General features: G+C 41.6%; 1 protein-coding gene across 2 annotated transcripts in view; it reads left to right on the top strand.

Annotated features, from left to right (window-relative positions):
* Nucleotides 1–6012: 6012 nt before the first annotated feature.
* Nucleotides 6013–17426, top strand: part of MGAT4D (MGAT4 family member D) — a 36118-nt gene continuing 24704 nt past the window's right edge. For both annotated transcript variants that reach the window (XM_082050348.1, XM_082050347.1), the window contains exon 1: nt 6013–6515. In XM_082050348.1, the coding sequence (XP_081906474.1) occupies nt 6278–6515 (238 nt within the window). In that variant the 5' untranslated portion in view covers nt 6013–6277. The remainder of the gene's footprint in view (nt 6516–17426) is intronic.

Here is a 17426-nt window from a genome sequence, read left to right as displayed (position 1 = left end):
CAAGGGGCAGTCAGCGAGCCGGGAGCCGAGGGCTGGCCGGTGCCAGGTGCGAGAGGGCGGCCTGGCTCGGGTAAAGCCGCCGAGGCTTTGGCTGCCCCGCACGGGAACAGCCGGGCTGTGTGCGGTAACCTGTAGGTGATGTCCCGCCCGGCCGTGCGCAGGCATGCCGGCTGGGACACAACCAGTGTCACCTCAGGGCTGACCCCGGTGCTGACCGGGGAATCGGCACAGCCAGCCCAGCTCGTACCTGCGCCAAAAACCAGTGTACCGTCTCGCTAGTTAACACCTTCAACTCATTCGTGACGGCTCGCAAAATACAGTTGGGAATCGCTTGTGCTTGAAGTGGTCGTGAGACTGAGCTCGCAGACTTGTTCCTTGCCTAGGCTCTAGCTGAAGGCTGCACTGATGAGAAAGGAGAGGTGGTTTTAGCTGGGCTAGGTGTTTCTAAGGAGGGTGCTTTGTCCTGGATGCTGCCTTGCCACTTGGCTGAATGCAGGTTCAGTCTAAGTGTTTCATTCATTTAGTTCTGGTCACTGCTTCCATTGTATTATTATGAACGATTATTTCAGTAAACATTGTACACAAAATCTGGGTGGTTGAAAGGGAGTAGACAGACTTGCTTGACCGCATTCTGATACATTTTTTAATGTGAGGAAATTGAAGTACCTTTTACACAGAATCAAAAGCCACGCAGCAGGTCTGGTGGCCTGCATCCCACAGGATTTCAGAGAGTAGACCAACACATTTGACATCCTCCCTTTGGATTTTTACACTCGTAGGTGTGCTGACTTTCATCCAGGGGAATCAATGATCTGTGAATTTCAATTGTTTGCAGATCTGATTCCTGCTCTTAAAATGAGGAGAAGTGGTGCGTGTTAAGAGGCGGCAGGTGGTCATTTATTTTAGTCTTCTGTGAGTTATCTGACTTTTAAAGCATTAGAATGCTACTGGATGAAAATAAAAGAAAAAATGTTTATCTCTATTATAAAAGTATCTTTACGTGGTGATAGGATGGCATGATGGTTCTATCACATTACTTTCACATAAGTTGGTCCGAGATAGCCAAAAACCAGAAAATAAATTAACAAATTATCAAAGATCCAGTGCCTAAGAGCTGATACAAGGAATTAGAGGAAATAAATTTGTCTGTGTTGCAGGGCCTTGGTAAACTATGGCTCCACCTAGCTGAAACAACTCTGAGCAAATCATCCAGATTAGGAAAAGAACTATTACAGTCCACCTCCCAGCAGACTATCTGGCAGAGCACTGCTGCTGCAGTAGTTAAACACAGCTCAGCTGAAAGCTTCGCTGTCAGGAGAATCCTGGCTTCTGCAGCAGCGGGGTGTTAGTGTTGGATGTTGGGAAGACAGAGGAGCTGTAACAACATGAAGAAATTGAAGGTTCATCAGGTCCTTGCTGTCAGTCTTTATCCTCAGACGCTGGTTGCTCTGAGATGGTTTGTTAGGAGCATGAGCTACTGGAATTTCTTAGGATGCCCAGCAGGTGCATCCTTAAAGTGTGGGTCTGTGTAAACAGCACTGAGGGAAGGTTCTAGCTGAGGACAGTTTTGTTCATGTGTACTAAAGTCTTCCTACTGCTTCAGGAGTTTGACTTTTCATTGCTTCTTTAATTGATTAAATAGCTTCATAGCAAAATAACATCACAGAATCCAGAATTTTGTGAATATTTGTTTTCTGTTATATATACTTACATAGAAATTACTTTTTGCATGGATTGTGAAGAACCAAAGCAACTTCTACTGCAGGTTTTGGAATTTGTTCCACTTCCTATTTTGGTTTATGACAGTCTTAAACTTTACCATAATAATAAAGATACACAGTACGTGGTCATTTTTTTCTCAGTTCTCTTTGCTTCACATCTCCAGGACTGATGTGTAGAATATCTGGTCTTGACAATAAAGTGCAAAATACTTCTCTGTTGTAATTAGACATGAGGTAAGCTTGAAAGTGTTTACCGTCTTGTTTTAAAGCACTTCTAAAATGTGAGAGTTTAAGAGATACAAGTTTTAATCTAGCTTATACTTTTTTCTTCTCATATGCTTTCCTTACTTAAATCTGTATTTTAAAGTAAAATGTGTGACCAATTACACGTATTTATTTAAAAATAAAAAAAAGTGTTTTTGATAGGTCTTTTTCACAGCTTTTAATCACTTGCTATTACAAATAAGTAGAGCTTCTTTACTGTAAATAAAGCAGGAGATAAAAGTGATTATACCAAACTTGGCAATTTCAGGTGTGTTAATTTCTCTCTAGGTTTTAAGCTTGATCATCTTTTTCAGTGTATTACAAGCAAGTGTAAACACTTGACTTAAACCTTCATTGGGGTCTTCAGAGAATGGATTGATCCAGCAGTGAGCAAGTTTGATTTTACACAGCCGTTCATACTTGAATCATGCAAGATGCTTCTATATCATCATGTTCAGTCAATTCGTAAATTTTATTAAGACAGTCAAAAATATAAAGTGTTAGTTTCAGAAAAAAAGTTTTGGCTTCCTCTTTTTGCCTTCAGTGGTTGCCTTCCAGTATTACCTTCACAGACGTTGGTTGAGGGAAAGATAATCAGCTACTGTTTACCTTTTGAAATTATGTTTCTTAAGTGATAGCAGGGCAAATAAAAAGGGGCTTTAACCAGCAATATGAGTTGGATCTCTGCAGTCAGAAAACTTCCCATGGCAGCCACTATTACCTGTTGTTAAAGGCAGTTATTCTTTTGTTTGTGTACCCTTGTAGATGAAGGACAGCTGCAACCTGCATGCAAAGTAATCCATTACTTGTTTCACACATGAGCCTGTATTTTGACAAATATTTATTTTAATCTTCTCTCTACTCTTGTTTAAACAGATGTGTGAAAACAGTATTGAAAATGTGAGGTACTCATCTTTGCAAGAAAAGATGTTCAGTTACAAATCATGAGGACAAGCCTAGAAACTCTTTATTGGAAGTAAGCCTCCTTGATGGAACTAGTCTATTAAATTACTTTCTTAGTGTAATTATTAGAGGTTACTCGGCACATGTCCTGGACAGTATTTTTAAAGATGATCACTTTGTCAAAAATTCAGAAATTCTGCTGCCGGGAGGTAAAACTGGTCTGAAACATTTAACCCTCCCCAAAAAATCCTGTGTGTGTTATTCCAGTTGTACATAGTTCTTGAGCATATGAAATAACATCACAGAATCACAGAATGTTAGGGATTGGAAGGGACCTCGAAAGATCATCCAGTCCAATCCCCCTTCCAATGCAGGAACACCCAGATGAGGCTACACAGGAAGGTGGCCAGGTGGGTTTTGAATGTCTCCAGAGTAGGAGACTCCACAGCCCCCCTGGGCAGCCTGTTCAGTGCTCTGCCACCCTCGCTGTGAACAAGTTTCTTCTCATATTTAAGTGGAACCTCCTGTGTTCCAGTTTGTACCCACTGCCACTTGTCTTATCATTGGTTGTCACCGAGAAGAGCCTGGCTCCATTCTCGTGACACTCACCCTTTACATATTTATAAACATTAATGAGGTCACCCCTCAGTCTCCTCCAAGCTAAAGAGACCCAGCTCCCTCAGCCTTTCCTCATAAGGGAGATGCTCCACTCCCTTAATCATCTTTGTTGCCCTGCACTGGACTCTCTCCAGCAGTTCCCTGTCCTTCTTGAACTGAAGGGCCCAGAACTGGACACAATATTGCAGATGTGGTCTCACCAGGGCAGAGTAGAAGGGCAGGAGAACCTCTCTGGACCCACTGACCACCCCCCTTCTAATACACCCCAGGATGCCATTGGCCTTCCTGGCCACAAGGGCACAGTGCTGGCTCATGGTCATCCTGCTGCCCACCAGGACCCCCAGGTCCCTTTCCCCTACACTGCTCTCTAACATATGAAGAGAGAACTAGGAGGGAGATGTTAGGAAAGCACAAAGCAAGTAGGAGGGCCTGTTTGCATGTAGGTCCCAAAGCAGTGTAAGTTCACAGCATTTTCAGTGATTTCAGTTTGTTTGTTTTTTCAGGGGCAGTTAATGCCCTGCCCCATTGTAGGTTAATGCACTAGTCTAAGAAGTCCGCATTAAGTAAATGATTACCACAGCTCAGCATGGCTGAGTAACTGTTTCTGCTTTAGAGTCAGACTTAATAAATATCATCTAATGCATTCAGTGGCAGACCCCACAGACTTTCCCTGTACAGTGTGTAAGTTCCTGGAAATATGAGTAGTGTGCTTTTGTTTTTTTTTTCTTACTGGCTCTAAAAATAAGATAAAATTGTGTGTGCTAGATTTGTTATTCTTATCTTCAGTAGCCCTTCTGCTTGACCACATCATTTACATGTTCACTTTAGCTTTGTAACAGATAGAATACCAGCCAATCAATTAAAAGGCATTTTGTTCATTACATGTGACATATTTAATGCTTATTTGTTCCTCTTAGTTCTAAATCCCTACTTTACTGCAAATGTGTCAAAGTCTACATTGATCCTCCATTAAAAGAAGTGCCTTGAGCTTTTAGTTCGTTAGCTTGGGGAGGGAAATGGTGATAAGGAGGCAACATCATAAGATTGAGCCATAATCATATTGGTTAATATGAACAATTACATGTTCAAAGTCTCATTTAAAGAAGATTCGTCAGTAAAAATATCAAAGTGAGATACAGTCAGAAATAGAAGAAAGAAGGAAGTGTAGAGTGAACAAGTACAGATCAGGAATGGCCAAGTCTAACTTGAGGTTTCACAGTAACTCATGGAGCCATGCTTAGTTTTGCAGTTCTCCCTTTGTATACTGATGCAGGCTGCTAGCAGCCTGCTGCATTATTAGTGAACAATAACATTTATAATTCAAAGTAAATAGTAAACAGAGAAGTAAACCCATCCATATAATTGTTCAAACACGGGAAGGTTACACTAACTTAGCAAGAGCAGCAATGTACAATTTGGTGAGTCTAAGATTGACTTTCCAAAAAGGGCGTAATTATGCTGTTGGTAAAATGAAGAGGAGAACAGAAGGGCAGCATTCACATGAGGGCTCCAGCAGGCTTGTGTCTGGACACCCGTGTTGGCGGGTGTTGGTTTGCTTTACACAGCGCTACTCCAAATGATTTAGGGTTTTGGTATAAGATAAGACGAAGCTGTTAAGTAAACAAATAGAGAAAAGGAAGGGATAGTGCATTTATAACACAGGTACATTTTTATAACCCAGTTATATAGAAAAATATAACCTTTGGGTAAATAGAGTCATTAGTTATATATGCTAGTAATCAGGTAAGGAAATAGGTAACAGAATAGATAGCAGTTAGCTTAGTGCTTTTATCAGCTGCCCAAGTCCAGTATGAGTTCTGAAGTGGTCCTTTAGATCTTTGCCAAACAGAACTGGAAACTGGAAACTATATTTTCTTCATCACAGATATAGAATGGGGGTAGATTTGTGAGCTGGTAGTGAATGTGTTGAAGTGAAAGCCACTGTCTAACTGCTGATCAGGTATAAAAGGGAGAGGCTTTTTTTCTCATAAAATATAGGTAATTCTGTTAAAACTGTGTCCTGGTACAAGATTCTGGGAAGCTCGATAAATAAAGTATCCCTTCCTTTTATAAACTATGTTATAGAAGATGTATTCCAAACAATGTGGGGTTTTTTTGTTTGTTTGCTTATGGATTGCTGAGGACCTAAAAAGGAAAAGAAGTGTGCCTGCCATAGTGGGAAAGCACATGTGTGAAACAAAGCGCGATGGCAGTAGTGAAAAACCTTTACTAGTGTACATTAGAATTTCATCAAGTTAGATTTTGCAGCTACTTTAAAGATGAACTGAAGAGCTAGACATGTGTAATTGTATACTACAGCTTAGCTTCCTGATACAATCTCATAAGCAATATGCAAACATGCACCATTCGTTTTAAATGAGCAAAATATTCGTAACTATGATGATGATGTGACTTGGGCTAAACAGTACCTGCTTAAGTGCTGAGCCGAGTTGTTTTGGTTTTTTTTTTCCTCTAAAAATACACCCTATACTTGTCGCAGGCGAGAGGCTTATCAGTTTGGGTCCTGGCATCGGGATGGCTAATGTCAGGGGAGAGCTCTGCCCAGGGCTTTCGGCTTTGCAGCGGGAACCGGCGTGCGCATTCGTTCCTGATATTAACGTCTCTAGCGGGAGAGCCCGGCGGCAGGCGGAGCAGGTGCCACCGCTGCACCTCGCGGGTAGTCCCGACGGGCGCCCGTTCTCCGGGCAACACCAGCGTGATGCGGGAGGGCTCGGTGCCTCTGCCTGACGGGGAAGCGGGGTGGCCGGGGCATGCCCTCCCCCGCGGCCCCGCTCCCCTTGGGCGCCGGGGGCGGGCAGGCAGGTCAGCGCGGCGCGGACACGCCCGGCCGGTGGCTGCTCGAGCGGAGGCGGCGCCCGGGCGGCAGAGCGGCGGGCAGCCCCGCACCTCGCCGGGACATGCGGCTCCGGTACGGTCCGCTCCTATCGGTTCTGTGCCTCGGCGCCGCCTTCCCCCTGCTGTGGTACGCGGCGTGGCAGAGGAACCAAGGTAAGAGCGGGCACCGGCCGCGGGGGGCGAGGCGAGGGCTCCCGGGGCGCCCCGTCCCGTCTGGTCGGGGCGTGAAGGGCGGGAGGCACCTGCTGCTTTCCTCTCGCCGGGCCGTCGGGGACACCGCGACGGTGGGTTCCCTTCCTTCGGCTGCGCCCGGGGTCCGCCTGCCTGTAACGGCCGTCTGACGGCGGGGAGGGGAGACCGGGCGGAGCGGGGCCGCCCCGATACCCGGCGTGCGGCACCGTCGCGGCGATAGGCAGCGAGTCAGGGCGGGGGCGCTGTGGGGTGGTCGGGGCGTGGGAGCTGTCGGGTCGCCCCGTCCCTTCCCGGAGCTCCGGCGCCTCGCGGCAGGAGGGCCGGTACCGGCTGCGCTGCCGGCGCCCGCGCTCCGCGGCTCAGCCTCCTGGTCCCCGCGCGGCCGGGGGCAGCGCTACAGCCCGCCCGCCTGCGCCCCGCCAGCTCTCAGCTCGGTGACCGGCGGCAGCCCCGCCTGGTTCCCGGGGCAGCGGGTGTGGTGGGCAAAGAGGAGCCGGGCGCGACGCGGAGGCTCGGCAGAGCCTAAGGTTGAGCGGGCAGGTCTCGCTTGTTCCCCAGGGTCTCATGGCATATGTGCCCCGAGTTACAAGCTTGTGTACGAGTGTACAGGATTGGATCCTTGGGTCAAACTCGTCTGATAGAATAATCCCTCAAATTTAAGAAATAATTTCAATAAGTTACTAACAACCATGCTGCATTCTGATGGAAAGAATGAGCCTAAAGGTGATTGCTGTGGCTGTCACTTCTTAAGTGTTTTTCATCTTAATATTAGGCTGGACAAAGTAGCATTATCCATTCAGGAGCTTTGGCTGTGCCTCACGTACAGTCACTTTTCCATGTGTATGTTTTCAGCACCAGAACACAATGTTCATTCGAGAGAAAAAGATACCTGTTTAAAATTTTTTATTTATATTTATTTATAAACTTAAAATGCCATAATAGCTTTTTAATAAGTTATGTAGGTGGCACATGTTGGGTAGATCTACAGAAAGCCACATCTAAGATTCTCTGAGCCTACACAGGAAAGATAAAACTGATGCTATTTTCCAAAAATAAATTAGAAGATCTCTCTCAATCGTGCCTTTGAGGCCTGAAGACGGGGCTTGTTATGTGACAGTTTGTTTGGGGTGAGGGAGAGAAAGTGAATCTTTAAGTGCTTCCTATAGGCATAACCTTTCCAAAAGGTCTGGTTTTATAGATGTGGAAGAATTAGAATAAGCCGATTAGTAATTTCTGGGATGAACACTGAACTCTGACTCACTGTTAATTTATTTATATTAATTGTTTCTGTAACAAATAGAGGTGGCAATAGAGATCTTGGTCCCGCAATACAATGTTGAATAGAGTTAAGACAGTGGTGATCCTCCTGCCTTTATCACTTCTTGTCAACTCTACAGTTGTTCATCCTGACACTTTTTCGAAGTGGCAATCCTGCTAGGAGTGAGGAAGGAGGAACAGGAGTAAAAATAGGGTGTGACTTAAGAAACTAAGATCTAAGAGATTATAGAATGAATGTGCTGGTCCCATCTGCAGTTACCACCCTTATCACCATGTTATTTTGTGACTCCTCATTGCTGAAATTCCATTTTCATTCTGCTTTTGTTTTGGACTTTCTCTGCTGGCGTTCCATGCTGGGGTGTTTGGAATGGTTTTTTTCTTTTTCCTGGGGATGTTATAAGACAGGAGCTTTCTACCTGTCACACCCCATCCACTCCCCAAACAGCCATATGTTGTTACCTTTTTCCACAAAGAAGGAAGCATTGGGAGCAAACCAACTAATGCTATGTCGTTGCCGTGGAGTATCTGTGTAAAAAAAAATGGTTTAAAATACATTGTTTTCTCCGCAGACAGACAGATACTTCTGCTTAGATATGGCTAAACCTGTCTTCTTCCCTTCGCCACTGGTGAATTTACCTCTCCGCTGACATGCCTAGAGCAGTACAGGAATTCCCACTTTCTTGCATCTCAAACTGCAATGCTTGTTTTCTTTTCTAATGCCCTTTTCACTTATCACACCTGTTACTGAGAGGTCAAGTACCATCTGAGCTTGTCAGCTTCCATCTCTTTCATTCGTCAGATGTTCTCTTGCCCATTTTCTTCCACACATTTGTTAAATCTCCACTTTCTTTCAGTTTCCATTTCTGCTTTGCCTATTAAAACATTCAGGCTGCTCTTGACCTTTACAGCATATTGCGCTAAGCAGCAGTCTGTACTATTCCCTCCAGTTTCTGTCTAGTTATTGTTTCTTGGATTGTAGTGAGGATGGGATACCAAATAATCTTTTCTGTTTGTTGTGCAGCTATGACAGGGCATCCTAGCACAACACTAGTGGTCTTAAGCACTTCCATAATATGAAAAGTAAATGATAACCCTGTCTCCAGTCTGTTTTGCCAGCGGATGAGTTCAGTACAAAGGACACGGACAGGTTCAAAAGATAACTTTCTATTTACTTTGGTTTAAAGCAGCAAAAGAATAAGCACTTGGGTGCGTTCCAGATTTGGCCAGGATCCTGGGTGAGTCCGAGAAGCACCTGTTCTGCTAATTTATGCCTAGCTTTGACAGCTCCCCAGGATGATTCCCATGGTCATGTTTGGCTTTGACTACATATTTCCAAACAAGGCCTGATACCTGGTTTCTTGGTGTAAACCAGGAAACATAAAAATATTCTTATGACATTTCATCTTCACTAATGATTATATTTTAGCCAAGCTACATCTTTTGCTAATGATAATACATATTTCACTAATGGTTATACATATTTCACTGATTATTAGATAGTCATATAACATTTGGTTGGGAGATTCATCTAGAGGTCGTATTTGGTTCATGGCCTATTGCTCAGGACTCAGTACTTCATGGTCTTACAGCGTTTCTGCCCTGGAGTATTAGCTTGAAGTGTAAATTGGGTATTGGCTCTGTCCCGATTTCTGTGCAATCAATAGCTTAAGCCAGTGACTTTTGAAAGCCTTTGACTAAGGGGCTAGCTATCTCGAGCGATTTGAGTTGAAATGTGTTTGCTGTCAGGGACAGCAGTAAATAATTGGCTGTTTGGTACTGCTTCTGACTACTCCATGCAGCCTGAGTGTTGACTTGCAGTTGTGAGATTACTTGAGTTGGGTACTTTGAACTGGCATGGCAGGGAAGATGCTTCTGCATCACTTTTGCTCTTAGAAATGAAAGTTCAGAATCTGCCAAAGTCAGTAGACTTCAGCCATTGTGGATAATATTATATACATTTTAACTACCCTTACAAAGAGGTCTTCATATTCACTTTTTTTCCATTGCTTTATAAATATAAGCAGAGGTTTCTTCAACAGAACCTGCTAGTGTCTCTCTAAACTTGCATGGTGCTTCCTTCAATGTCCTTTAGAGTGCTTGCCAACACAGGCTGCTATTAGCATGTAATCAGAATGGACTGCTGTAGCAATCCCTGTTCCACATCCTGCATAGTTTCGCTGGGAGCTTTTTGGTCCCTCCTCAGGCCCCAAGCAAAACCTGTGTGAAGCAAACCATTTGCATTTGAGGGTAGGAAAGGCTGTTGTGAGGATGATGTAGATGTTCCTGCTGTTGTGCAACTGAGTTACAATCCCCTAGTTAACTCACATGCTGTCACATAATACTCTTCATATAGATTTGTAGTTATGGTAAGTAGTATACAACTTACAACATATGTAGTAATTTTCTCATGCTGTTTTAGCTACTGTTTTTCATGTAGTATTAATCAACAAGAAATATCACAAGTACATAAAAGTACAAAAGTAAATGTAAGGAGGTAGCAAAACGTCTCCCCCACACCCAACTTGAAAAACAGTAAAGGAGAAGGCAAGAGTGCATTATAAACACATTATGAACTTCCATAAAGTTTCATCAGAGAAAAGATTATTCCTGAATAAAAAGTAACTTTGGTGTCTTGGCTGAATAACAATGAATTTTTTAGAAGTCACAGCAATGAGGTAAATCAGATCATCTCACATGGCAGCACCTCTTCAGGTTGCTTGTAAAGGTTACAAGACTAGATCTTCACCTGTATTTGTGAGATACTTTATCCGAATAAATTAAAACTAAGATTTTTCTCGAAGTTAGGAGAAAGTGATGCTAAAATATGATGTCACAAGAACGTAAGCATGTTAATATATGTATACATGTTGAGTCAAACATTATGAAACCTGGATTTCTTTAGTTGGTCCTTTGAGGCGTGGTGAAGATGAGGAGAAACTGTTCATGTTTAATTGCATTCACAGAAGTATACTAAGTTCTATCAAATTGTTTAACATACTAAATTTTTCATTATTTCACAAAGCTTTTCACAGGAAAATGCGTTAAAAGGGTTATAAAGGTATTTCTGATTAAAGTAAATTTTTTGCAGTTGACATACTGTAATGTACATGCTAGCCCAAATAGCTGATTACGTTTTTATTTCCAATAATCTTCTGCCCATGGTGTGATGCTTCGCCTCAGCTGGCCAGCCCCTACTCCTGCTGTGCACCCAAGCACGGCTCCCCAGGAGGTTCTGTCGTGTGTGATGGAGTTCCTTGCAGGTTTTCTGTCCAGACCCAACTGGCACACTCTGGCTCAAAGCTTCAGTTAAATAGTGGCAGTTTGACAGATTTGTTAAGGAGTCTTAAATTACACCATTCTCATTTCAGCCGATAGAGCTTATTCAGATTTATGCAGGAGCCGATTTTCCTGTCCTCTCTAGGCCTGCTAGGCTGTGTTTAACCACCATTTTTCACAGTTGTCCAGATGAGGGGATTGACTGGAAGGCTGTATCTTCCCTCCTTGCCTTCAAGTGTATGTTTCCTTGCAGTGGAGCTGAGGGCACACAGAGGTTGTTGTGCACCCAGGTTGTGCCCCACACACAGTCGGGATGTGGCACAAATGTACAGTGGGGTAGGGGAAGAGTTTCTCCTGTCCATGGATTGTTCACTCAGGTTTTTTGCATAGCTCTGCGTTTAGGTAGTAAAAAACAAACAACAACCTCGAATGGGACTTGAGACTTAGTGTTCATGGATCCCAAGTTTTATACCCAAATTTGTATCCAAGACTTATAAAAGCTGTATAGTTTTACTGGCTTCTAAATGTGTAATTTACTGAACTATGAGTCTACTGCTTCTTGCAGTTACTTCAGGTGGAATAGTGGCTGCCTTGTCCTCAGAAGTAGAGGATCTGAGTCCTAAATCCTATAAAGATTCAGGTACAAAATGAGAGTAATTACTGTTAGTTTTCCTAGGGAAAGGGATAGGGAACATTTCAGACCTCTCTTTCTTTGCCGTGCAGCGTCGCATCACAACCTGTACTTTAACAAGTGTTAACATACGACCTTCACACGTTCCTCATGTTGCTCACTCAGTCTTGAGGAACACGGTTTTACCCAGAAATAATTTAGTTAGTGGATAGGCATTGAATTAAATGTGTGTATAAATGAGTGATTGTTGCTACACCAGGCAGAACAGTAAAAATATTTAAAATACTAACCAGAACGAAGCAATAACCATTTAATTGTCTGAAGTGAATGAGTACTTTTTATTTATCTGATAAAGGCCATATTCAAATCAGAATTTTCCACTGCTATTCAGAACCTATGTTGTGTTACTAATATTAGCACGTTAAAAACAAGTATACCAATTATGGGCAAACACCATGCCATATCCATTCAATTTATACATTTTTCCACTTATTTTAATACTACTGCTTTCCCATGTAGTGGTGTTCTGGGTCAATGTTTTAAGATTACTTCTCCCTACATTCTGATACAGGAAAAGACTCATGTAAAATGAGGTTTGTTTGCCAGCATGTAAGAAAATATTAGAACTTAAGTTGTATTTTTCTTTGAAACAAATTTGATTATGTTTTCTGCTAGATACAGTACATAAATGGTTCAGTAAAAAGTATTTCATGCCAAACCCAACACTGAGTCTATGCTCATTATAGAATTTAATGTATTGTTAAAAGTCAGTTAGTAACTTTATCTGCCTTTATCTTTGTAAGCTGTTTGTTCATTTTAATATTGGAAAATGATTCTGATTATCTCTGTATGGCCACAGCGGAACCCTCACTTTCCCCCCACAAAGTTGCTTTTCTTTGATGTCACTGGGTTAATACAATGTCCGTCCACTGGCTGCCACTGTTTTGAAGCTCCTGATGTGGGACATCATGAAAGATGAGTAGATAGATGCCCTGGCAGAACATACTGCTGCCTGCTGTTTCTGCTTAGACACCTACGCAGAGAGCTATAAAATCATGGTGAAAGAGTCCTTGCTGCATGTCAAGCCCCGTGCTTTGGCTTACCAAGCCTGCGTGTTAGATGCTGCTGCAGCACAGCTGGGCGAGGGTTCCAGCCAGCTGCTGAGAATTGCGCCTGGCTGAAACAAATCTTTCTTCTACTTGTAGCATCCGCCATAGCAATAGCCCCTGCAGCCAGGTTGCCATCAGAGCATGGACAGGACAGACGAGTGGAAACAATTAGAAGCTTCTTATCCTGCTCACTTAACCTTCCCTTTTCAACCACATAAAATAAACCAACCTGAGCACTGACTGACTTCAGAGGCTCCTGAAGATTTAACATATCCATTAAGACATGCTGTTTCCTACAGTTAAAGCTCAACAGTCAAAGCTACCCCAGTTCTGCCTGAGATTAAACACAATGGGTGACATTCACATTCAACCAGTGCAAGTGAAGCTGCTTCTCAGTTTATGGTAGTTTTTCTTGGCTGTCTCTAGTCTATCAAGACAAGTAATTCTGTGTTGTAATGCTATGAACAAAGTATTTATAAATCATGCACAAACTCAGGAAGGTGTCCTTACCTGGGCAGGTGCTTAAATAACCTTGTACTTAAGCACATTGTGCTTTAATACCCGTGGACTTCAGCACATTGTTGAACGTGTTTGCGGAAGAACTGGCTGTTCTGAACTAAGAAGCATTGTTCGGGGGATTTTTTTCATCCTTACTTTGAGAGAACAAAAACCGATCTTGCAAAGCATGTAACAAAATTTAGAAAGGTGTGTCTATTTTAGATCAGTTATGGGAAGCTAATAAACTGCTATAGTTATTAGTGCAATGCATGCCTCAATGGTTTAACATGCTTCATTAACCTTAACAGGGAGCAGTGGTTCCAAGCACAGAGTAGGACAAGATCTTTTGCAGTTAGTGTGCTTATATAGTTTTCTTTTAAAGAGGACTTTAACCAAAACTCAGTTTCTAAAAAAAAAAAGTGTCTTTAGGTATGATAAACGGTGTAGCTTGTAATCAAGAAATAGGAACAAGAGTCACTCGTGCACTGCGGGGTGTTTTCTTCTCTCATTTTTTCTTTGAATGCTGGGAGGAGATAGTGATTAATTGTTCTACAGCTCGTAGATATTGCCGGAAATCAATTGTTAAAACTGGACACATTTATGATAATAGGAAGTATGCATGCGTGGAGCTAAAAGAAATAATTGGTTGACTTTCACAATGACTATTTGCTTTAGAGATTAGTATTGTTTCTAAATAGTTTCAGTTTCCTACGCAGAAAGTTTTATATATGTATATAAGGAGATAACACAAGATTGCATTTGAAACCATTTAAGTATTGCCATCTTAGAATTAGAGTATACATAAGTATATATGACAGTGTGTAGCAAACAGGCAGAGGAAATGCTGTAGTGGAGCTGAAAATTCGTTGAAAAAGCTTTGAGTTCTGTCACTGAATCTGTTTGGCTTCCACTGGCTTTCAGCCAGCATAACCCCATTGCAGTTTCCTGATAGGGTTTCCTTAGTGCGGCAGAATGATTAGTCTTCAGCTCACCAAGGGGAAAGAAGCCTTTACCTTCATTTACTTCCTGTAGTTTTGCCATAGGCCCTCCTCTGGCTGTTTTCTGGTTTTATGTTGACACTCCCCGTTGCTGAGAGCACCACTGGCAGACGTGTTGCCAAGTCAGGCTATGGCTGGGGACAGATGGTATTTTATGATACAGCTGGAGTTCCTTTCTCCTGACCCTCCCTACCTTGCCAGAGGGAGATACATTCATGAAAACGCCCTTTCTCTGTCTCTCCAAGCGAGCAATTTACTTCTCCGTAGATCCTTAGATACTTAAAGAGCAACACTTTCCACACACACACTAAAATCCATTTAAATATGTAGAGTATTTAGCGTCATAATGCTTCTGATTTTATCTTCGTTTGCTGCAATTATAGGAGTAAAAAATACTGTTTGTGATGGTACCTTTTTGTGCAGCAAAGTACAAAAGGTTCAGTACTGCTTTCCAAACTTTTTTTTACCAAGGTTTGCTAGTAGTTACTATTGCTCTAATACTTACATATACTTTAATAACACTTATTTTCATGTTCTGTTTTGAACTATCTATATTTATAATAACAAACTTCCTCTTTGGTAAGACTGAGTGAATACTACATCCCTTTTGTCAAACCTTTGCTTCCCCAGCTGTCAAAATTGGGTGTGATAAGCAATTACTAAGGCCCCTAACTGAACAGGAGCTTCAATTCTGGAAGACTCAAAAATGTGGTCTCCCTCTCTGGCCTGAAGAAATTGATAAGGCTGATTACAAATGCCAGCTGCTTTGGGTGTACTCAGTGACAGTGGAGTGTTGAGCTTTTATTTGCCAGAGGCGTCTATGATTTTTTGGTGGGCTCACCTGTAAGTCAGCAGATAAAGCTACATTTACTTGGTGCTTGCCCAGAATGTCAGCCCGGTAGTGAAACTGGTAGTTTTGAGTCACAGTGACACTGGGTAGCTGAAAGAACTGTAAAGAGAGGGACTACAATGTTATTATTAATCTGCAATTTCTCTACTGATTCCTCCTTATAATGTAGTTGTGCTGAGGGGAATTTTAGTTTGGTTTAGCAAAATCTCATGCTACTCCAACACTGGATATGTCGATGGAATAACACTTTCCAGTATTTAATTATAAAACACCTCCATTAACAAAATGATTGATTCCCTTTTCAGAAGCAGTTATTTGCATCCAGTGATAACATGTATTTATCCTAAGATAAATAATCTTTCTTTCTTTTTTTCTGGCATCTTCCCAGGAGCAAGTGGAACTTTACCATGGGTTAAACTCCACTTTTTCTTGGTGCTTAATGCTATACTCTTAATAAAGGCAACTGGAATTTAAAGAAAAATGTACATCCATTACTGTATCTTTAGTTTATACATCTGAATTTGTCTTGGAATTGCAAGATAAATCTCAACTGTGTTTACATGTATCAATTCTCTGTTTGGAAACTCTTTCTTGCTATGAAAACAGTATGATAAATGTCTGGCAGTCACCTGAATCAGCTTAAACATGTTTCTGTTTAATTGTATACGTTCTAAAGCAAAAAGCTAAAGGTTAGATTTTGTCATTGGAAACACAGCCTATGAAAGGAAAGCATAAAACAAGCAAGTGTATTCCTACATAGTATTTGACGAAAGGGTTCTTCTTTAGGTGCTGCAATAATGTAGCTGGTTTGGGGTTCTAGCTCTGCAGCCTGATGCCTCATGAGAGATTTGTATTGGAAAACTATTTTAACCATTCCCCTGCAGCTGTTAAAAGACGGACTCTCCATCGCTTTCCTCATTTGGTCCTTTTTTTTTTTTCTTTTTCTCCAATTATTTTTTAGGAAATCATACTTCAGTAAAGTAGAACTTTCTTGCTGCACACAGCTGAAATAATCTAGTTTTTCCCTCCCTTCAACAATGCTAAATTTACATTCATAGCTGCATAGTACATGATACTCCTAGATATGAGTGACTTTCTTGCAGTTCAAAACATTTTAAAGACTCTCATAAAATTTTAGGAAGCATTCATTTTAGGGGCATTTTACTAAACATACTTGAAATTTTTAATAAGACCAATAATAATAATAATAATAATACAGATCACATGTTTACTTCTTTTTTTTCTAACTACTTTCTTCCTAGATGTTTTAAAATTAGGGGTCTTCCAAACATACATTTATTGATTAAATTAAGCACTTAGGTTTACTGCAAATAAAAACCCCCATTTATCCAAAATGCAAATTAATTCCAGTTTGAAATGCCTCTGCAAATACTCACAGATTTGTCTTACCTGGGCATTTTGCTTTTAGTCTCTTTACAGACTAGAATCCCCGGGATTTCATGTTTGATGAGAGGCAATGGTGGGCCCTAGAAAATGCATCCTGACAAGGATTGGACTCACCACAGTCCACTAACAGAATGGGAAGGGCATCTAATAACAGCATTTAACTAAAAAAACCCCAACAACAATTTAAAAAAACAGCATTACAAAACATTTTTATATGAAGAAGTCCACTTCTGCCCTCTAGTTTCTTCCTATTGTGAAGTGACATTATTGAAATGTTGCCTTATATTAATTTTGACAAGTCTAACAAGCTTTATCCATGTGGCAGTGAGGCAATGGAGGCACTGACAGGTACGAGTCTATTATCTGTGATAACTGAGAAGTTCTGACAGTACTTGCTTCTTATGAAAGTGGATCTTGACTGTAAACATCACGTTGACATTATCTGAGAATACAATACAGAACAGCAGAGATGTCTGATAACCATTACCGAGAATAAAGGGTTTCTAATACTGATATGGTTGTAGAATATTTCATCGAAGGCGGGCTATGCATTATGAAGGTATCCTTCAATCCAGACCACAGTTTCAGTTGTTACCAAATTAAATATATCCAGGAGTTCAAATAACCATCTTTACTAATAGTTCTTAATATACTCCAGACAGTCTTTAACTCATAGATGAAGACTGAATACCTTAATATCTGTATTTTAATCTTAATACTGTTTTATACAAAAGACAAGGCATTACATAATTAAACTCCTCAATGTGACAAAGGTCATCAAGATTTGTCACTTAGTGAAAAATGCTGACTCTACTGGATAATACC

Source organism: Streptopelia decaocto, assembly GCF_964273445.1.
Source record: "Streptopelia decaocto genome assembly, chromosome: 4".
NCBI lineage: Eukaryota > Metazoa > Chordata > Aves > Columbiformes > Columbidae > Streptopelia > Streptopelia decaocto.
This window is presented reverse-complemented; position numbering and strand designations above follow the sequence as displayed.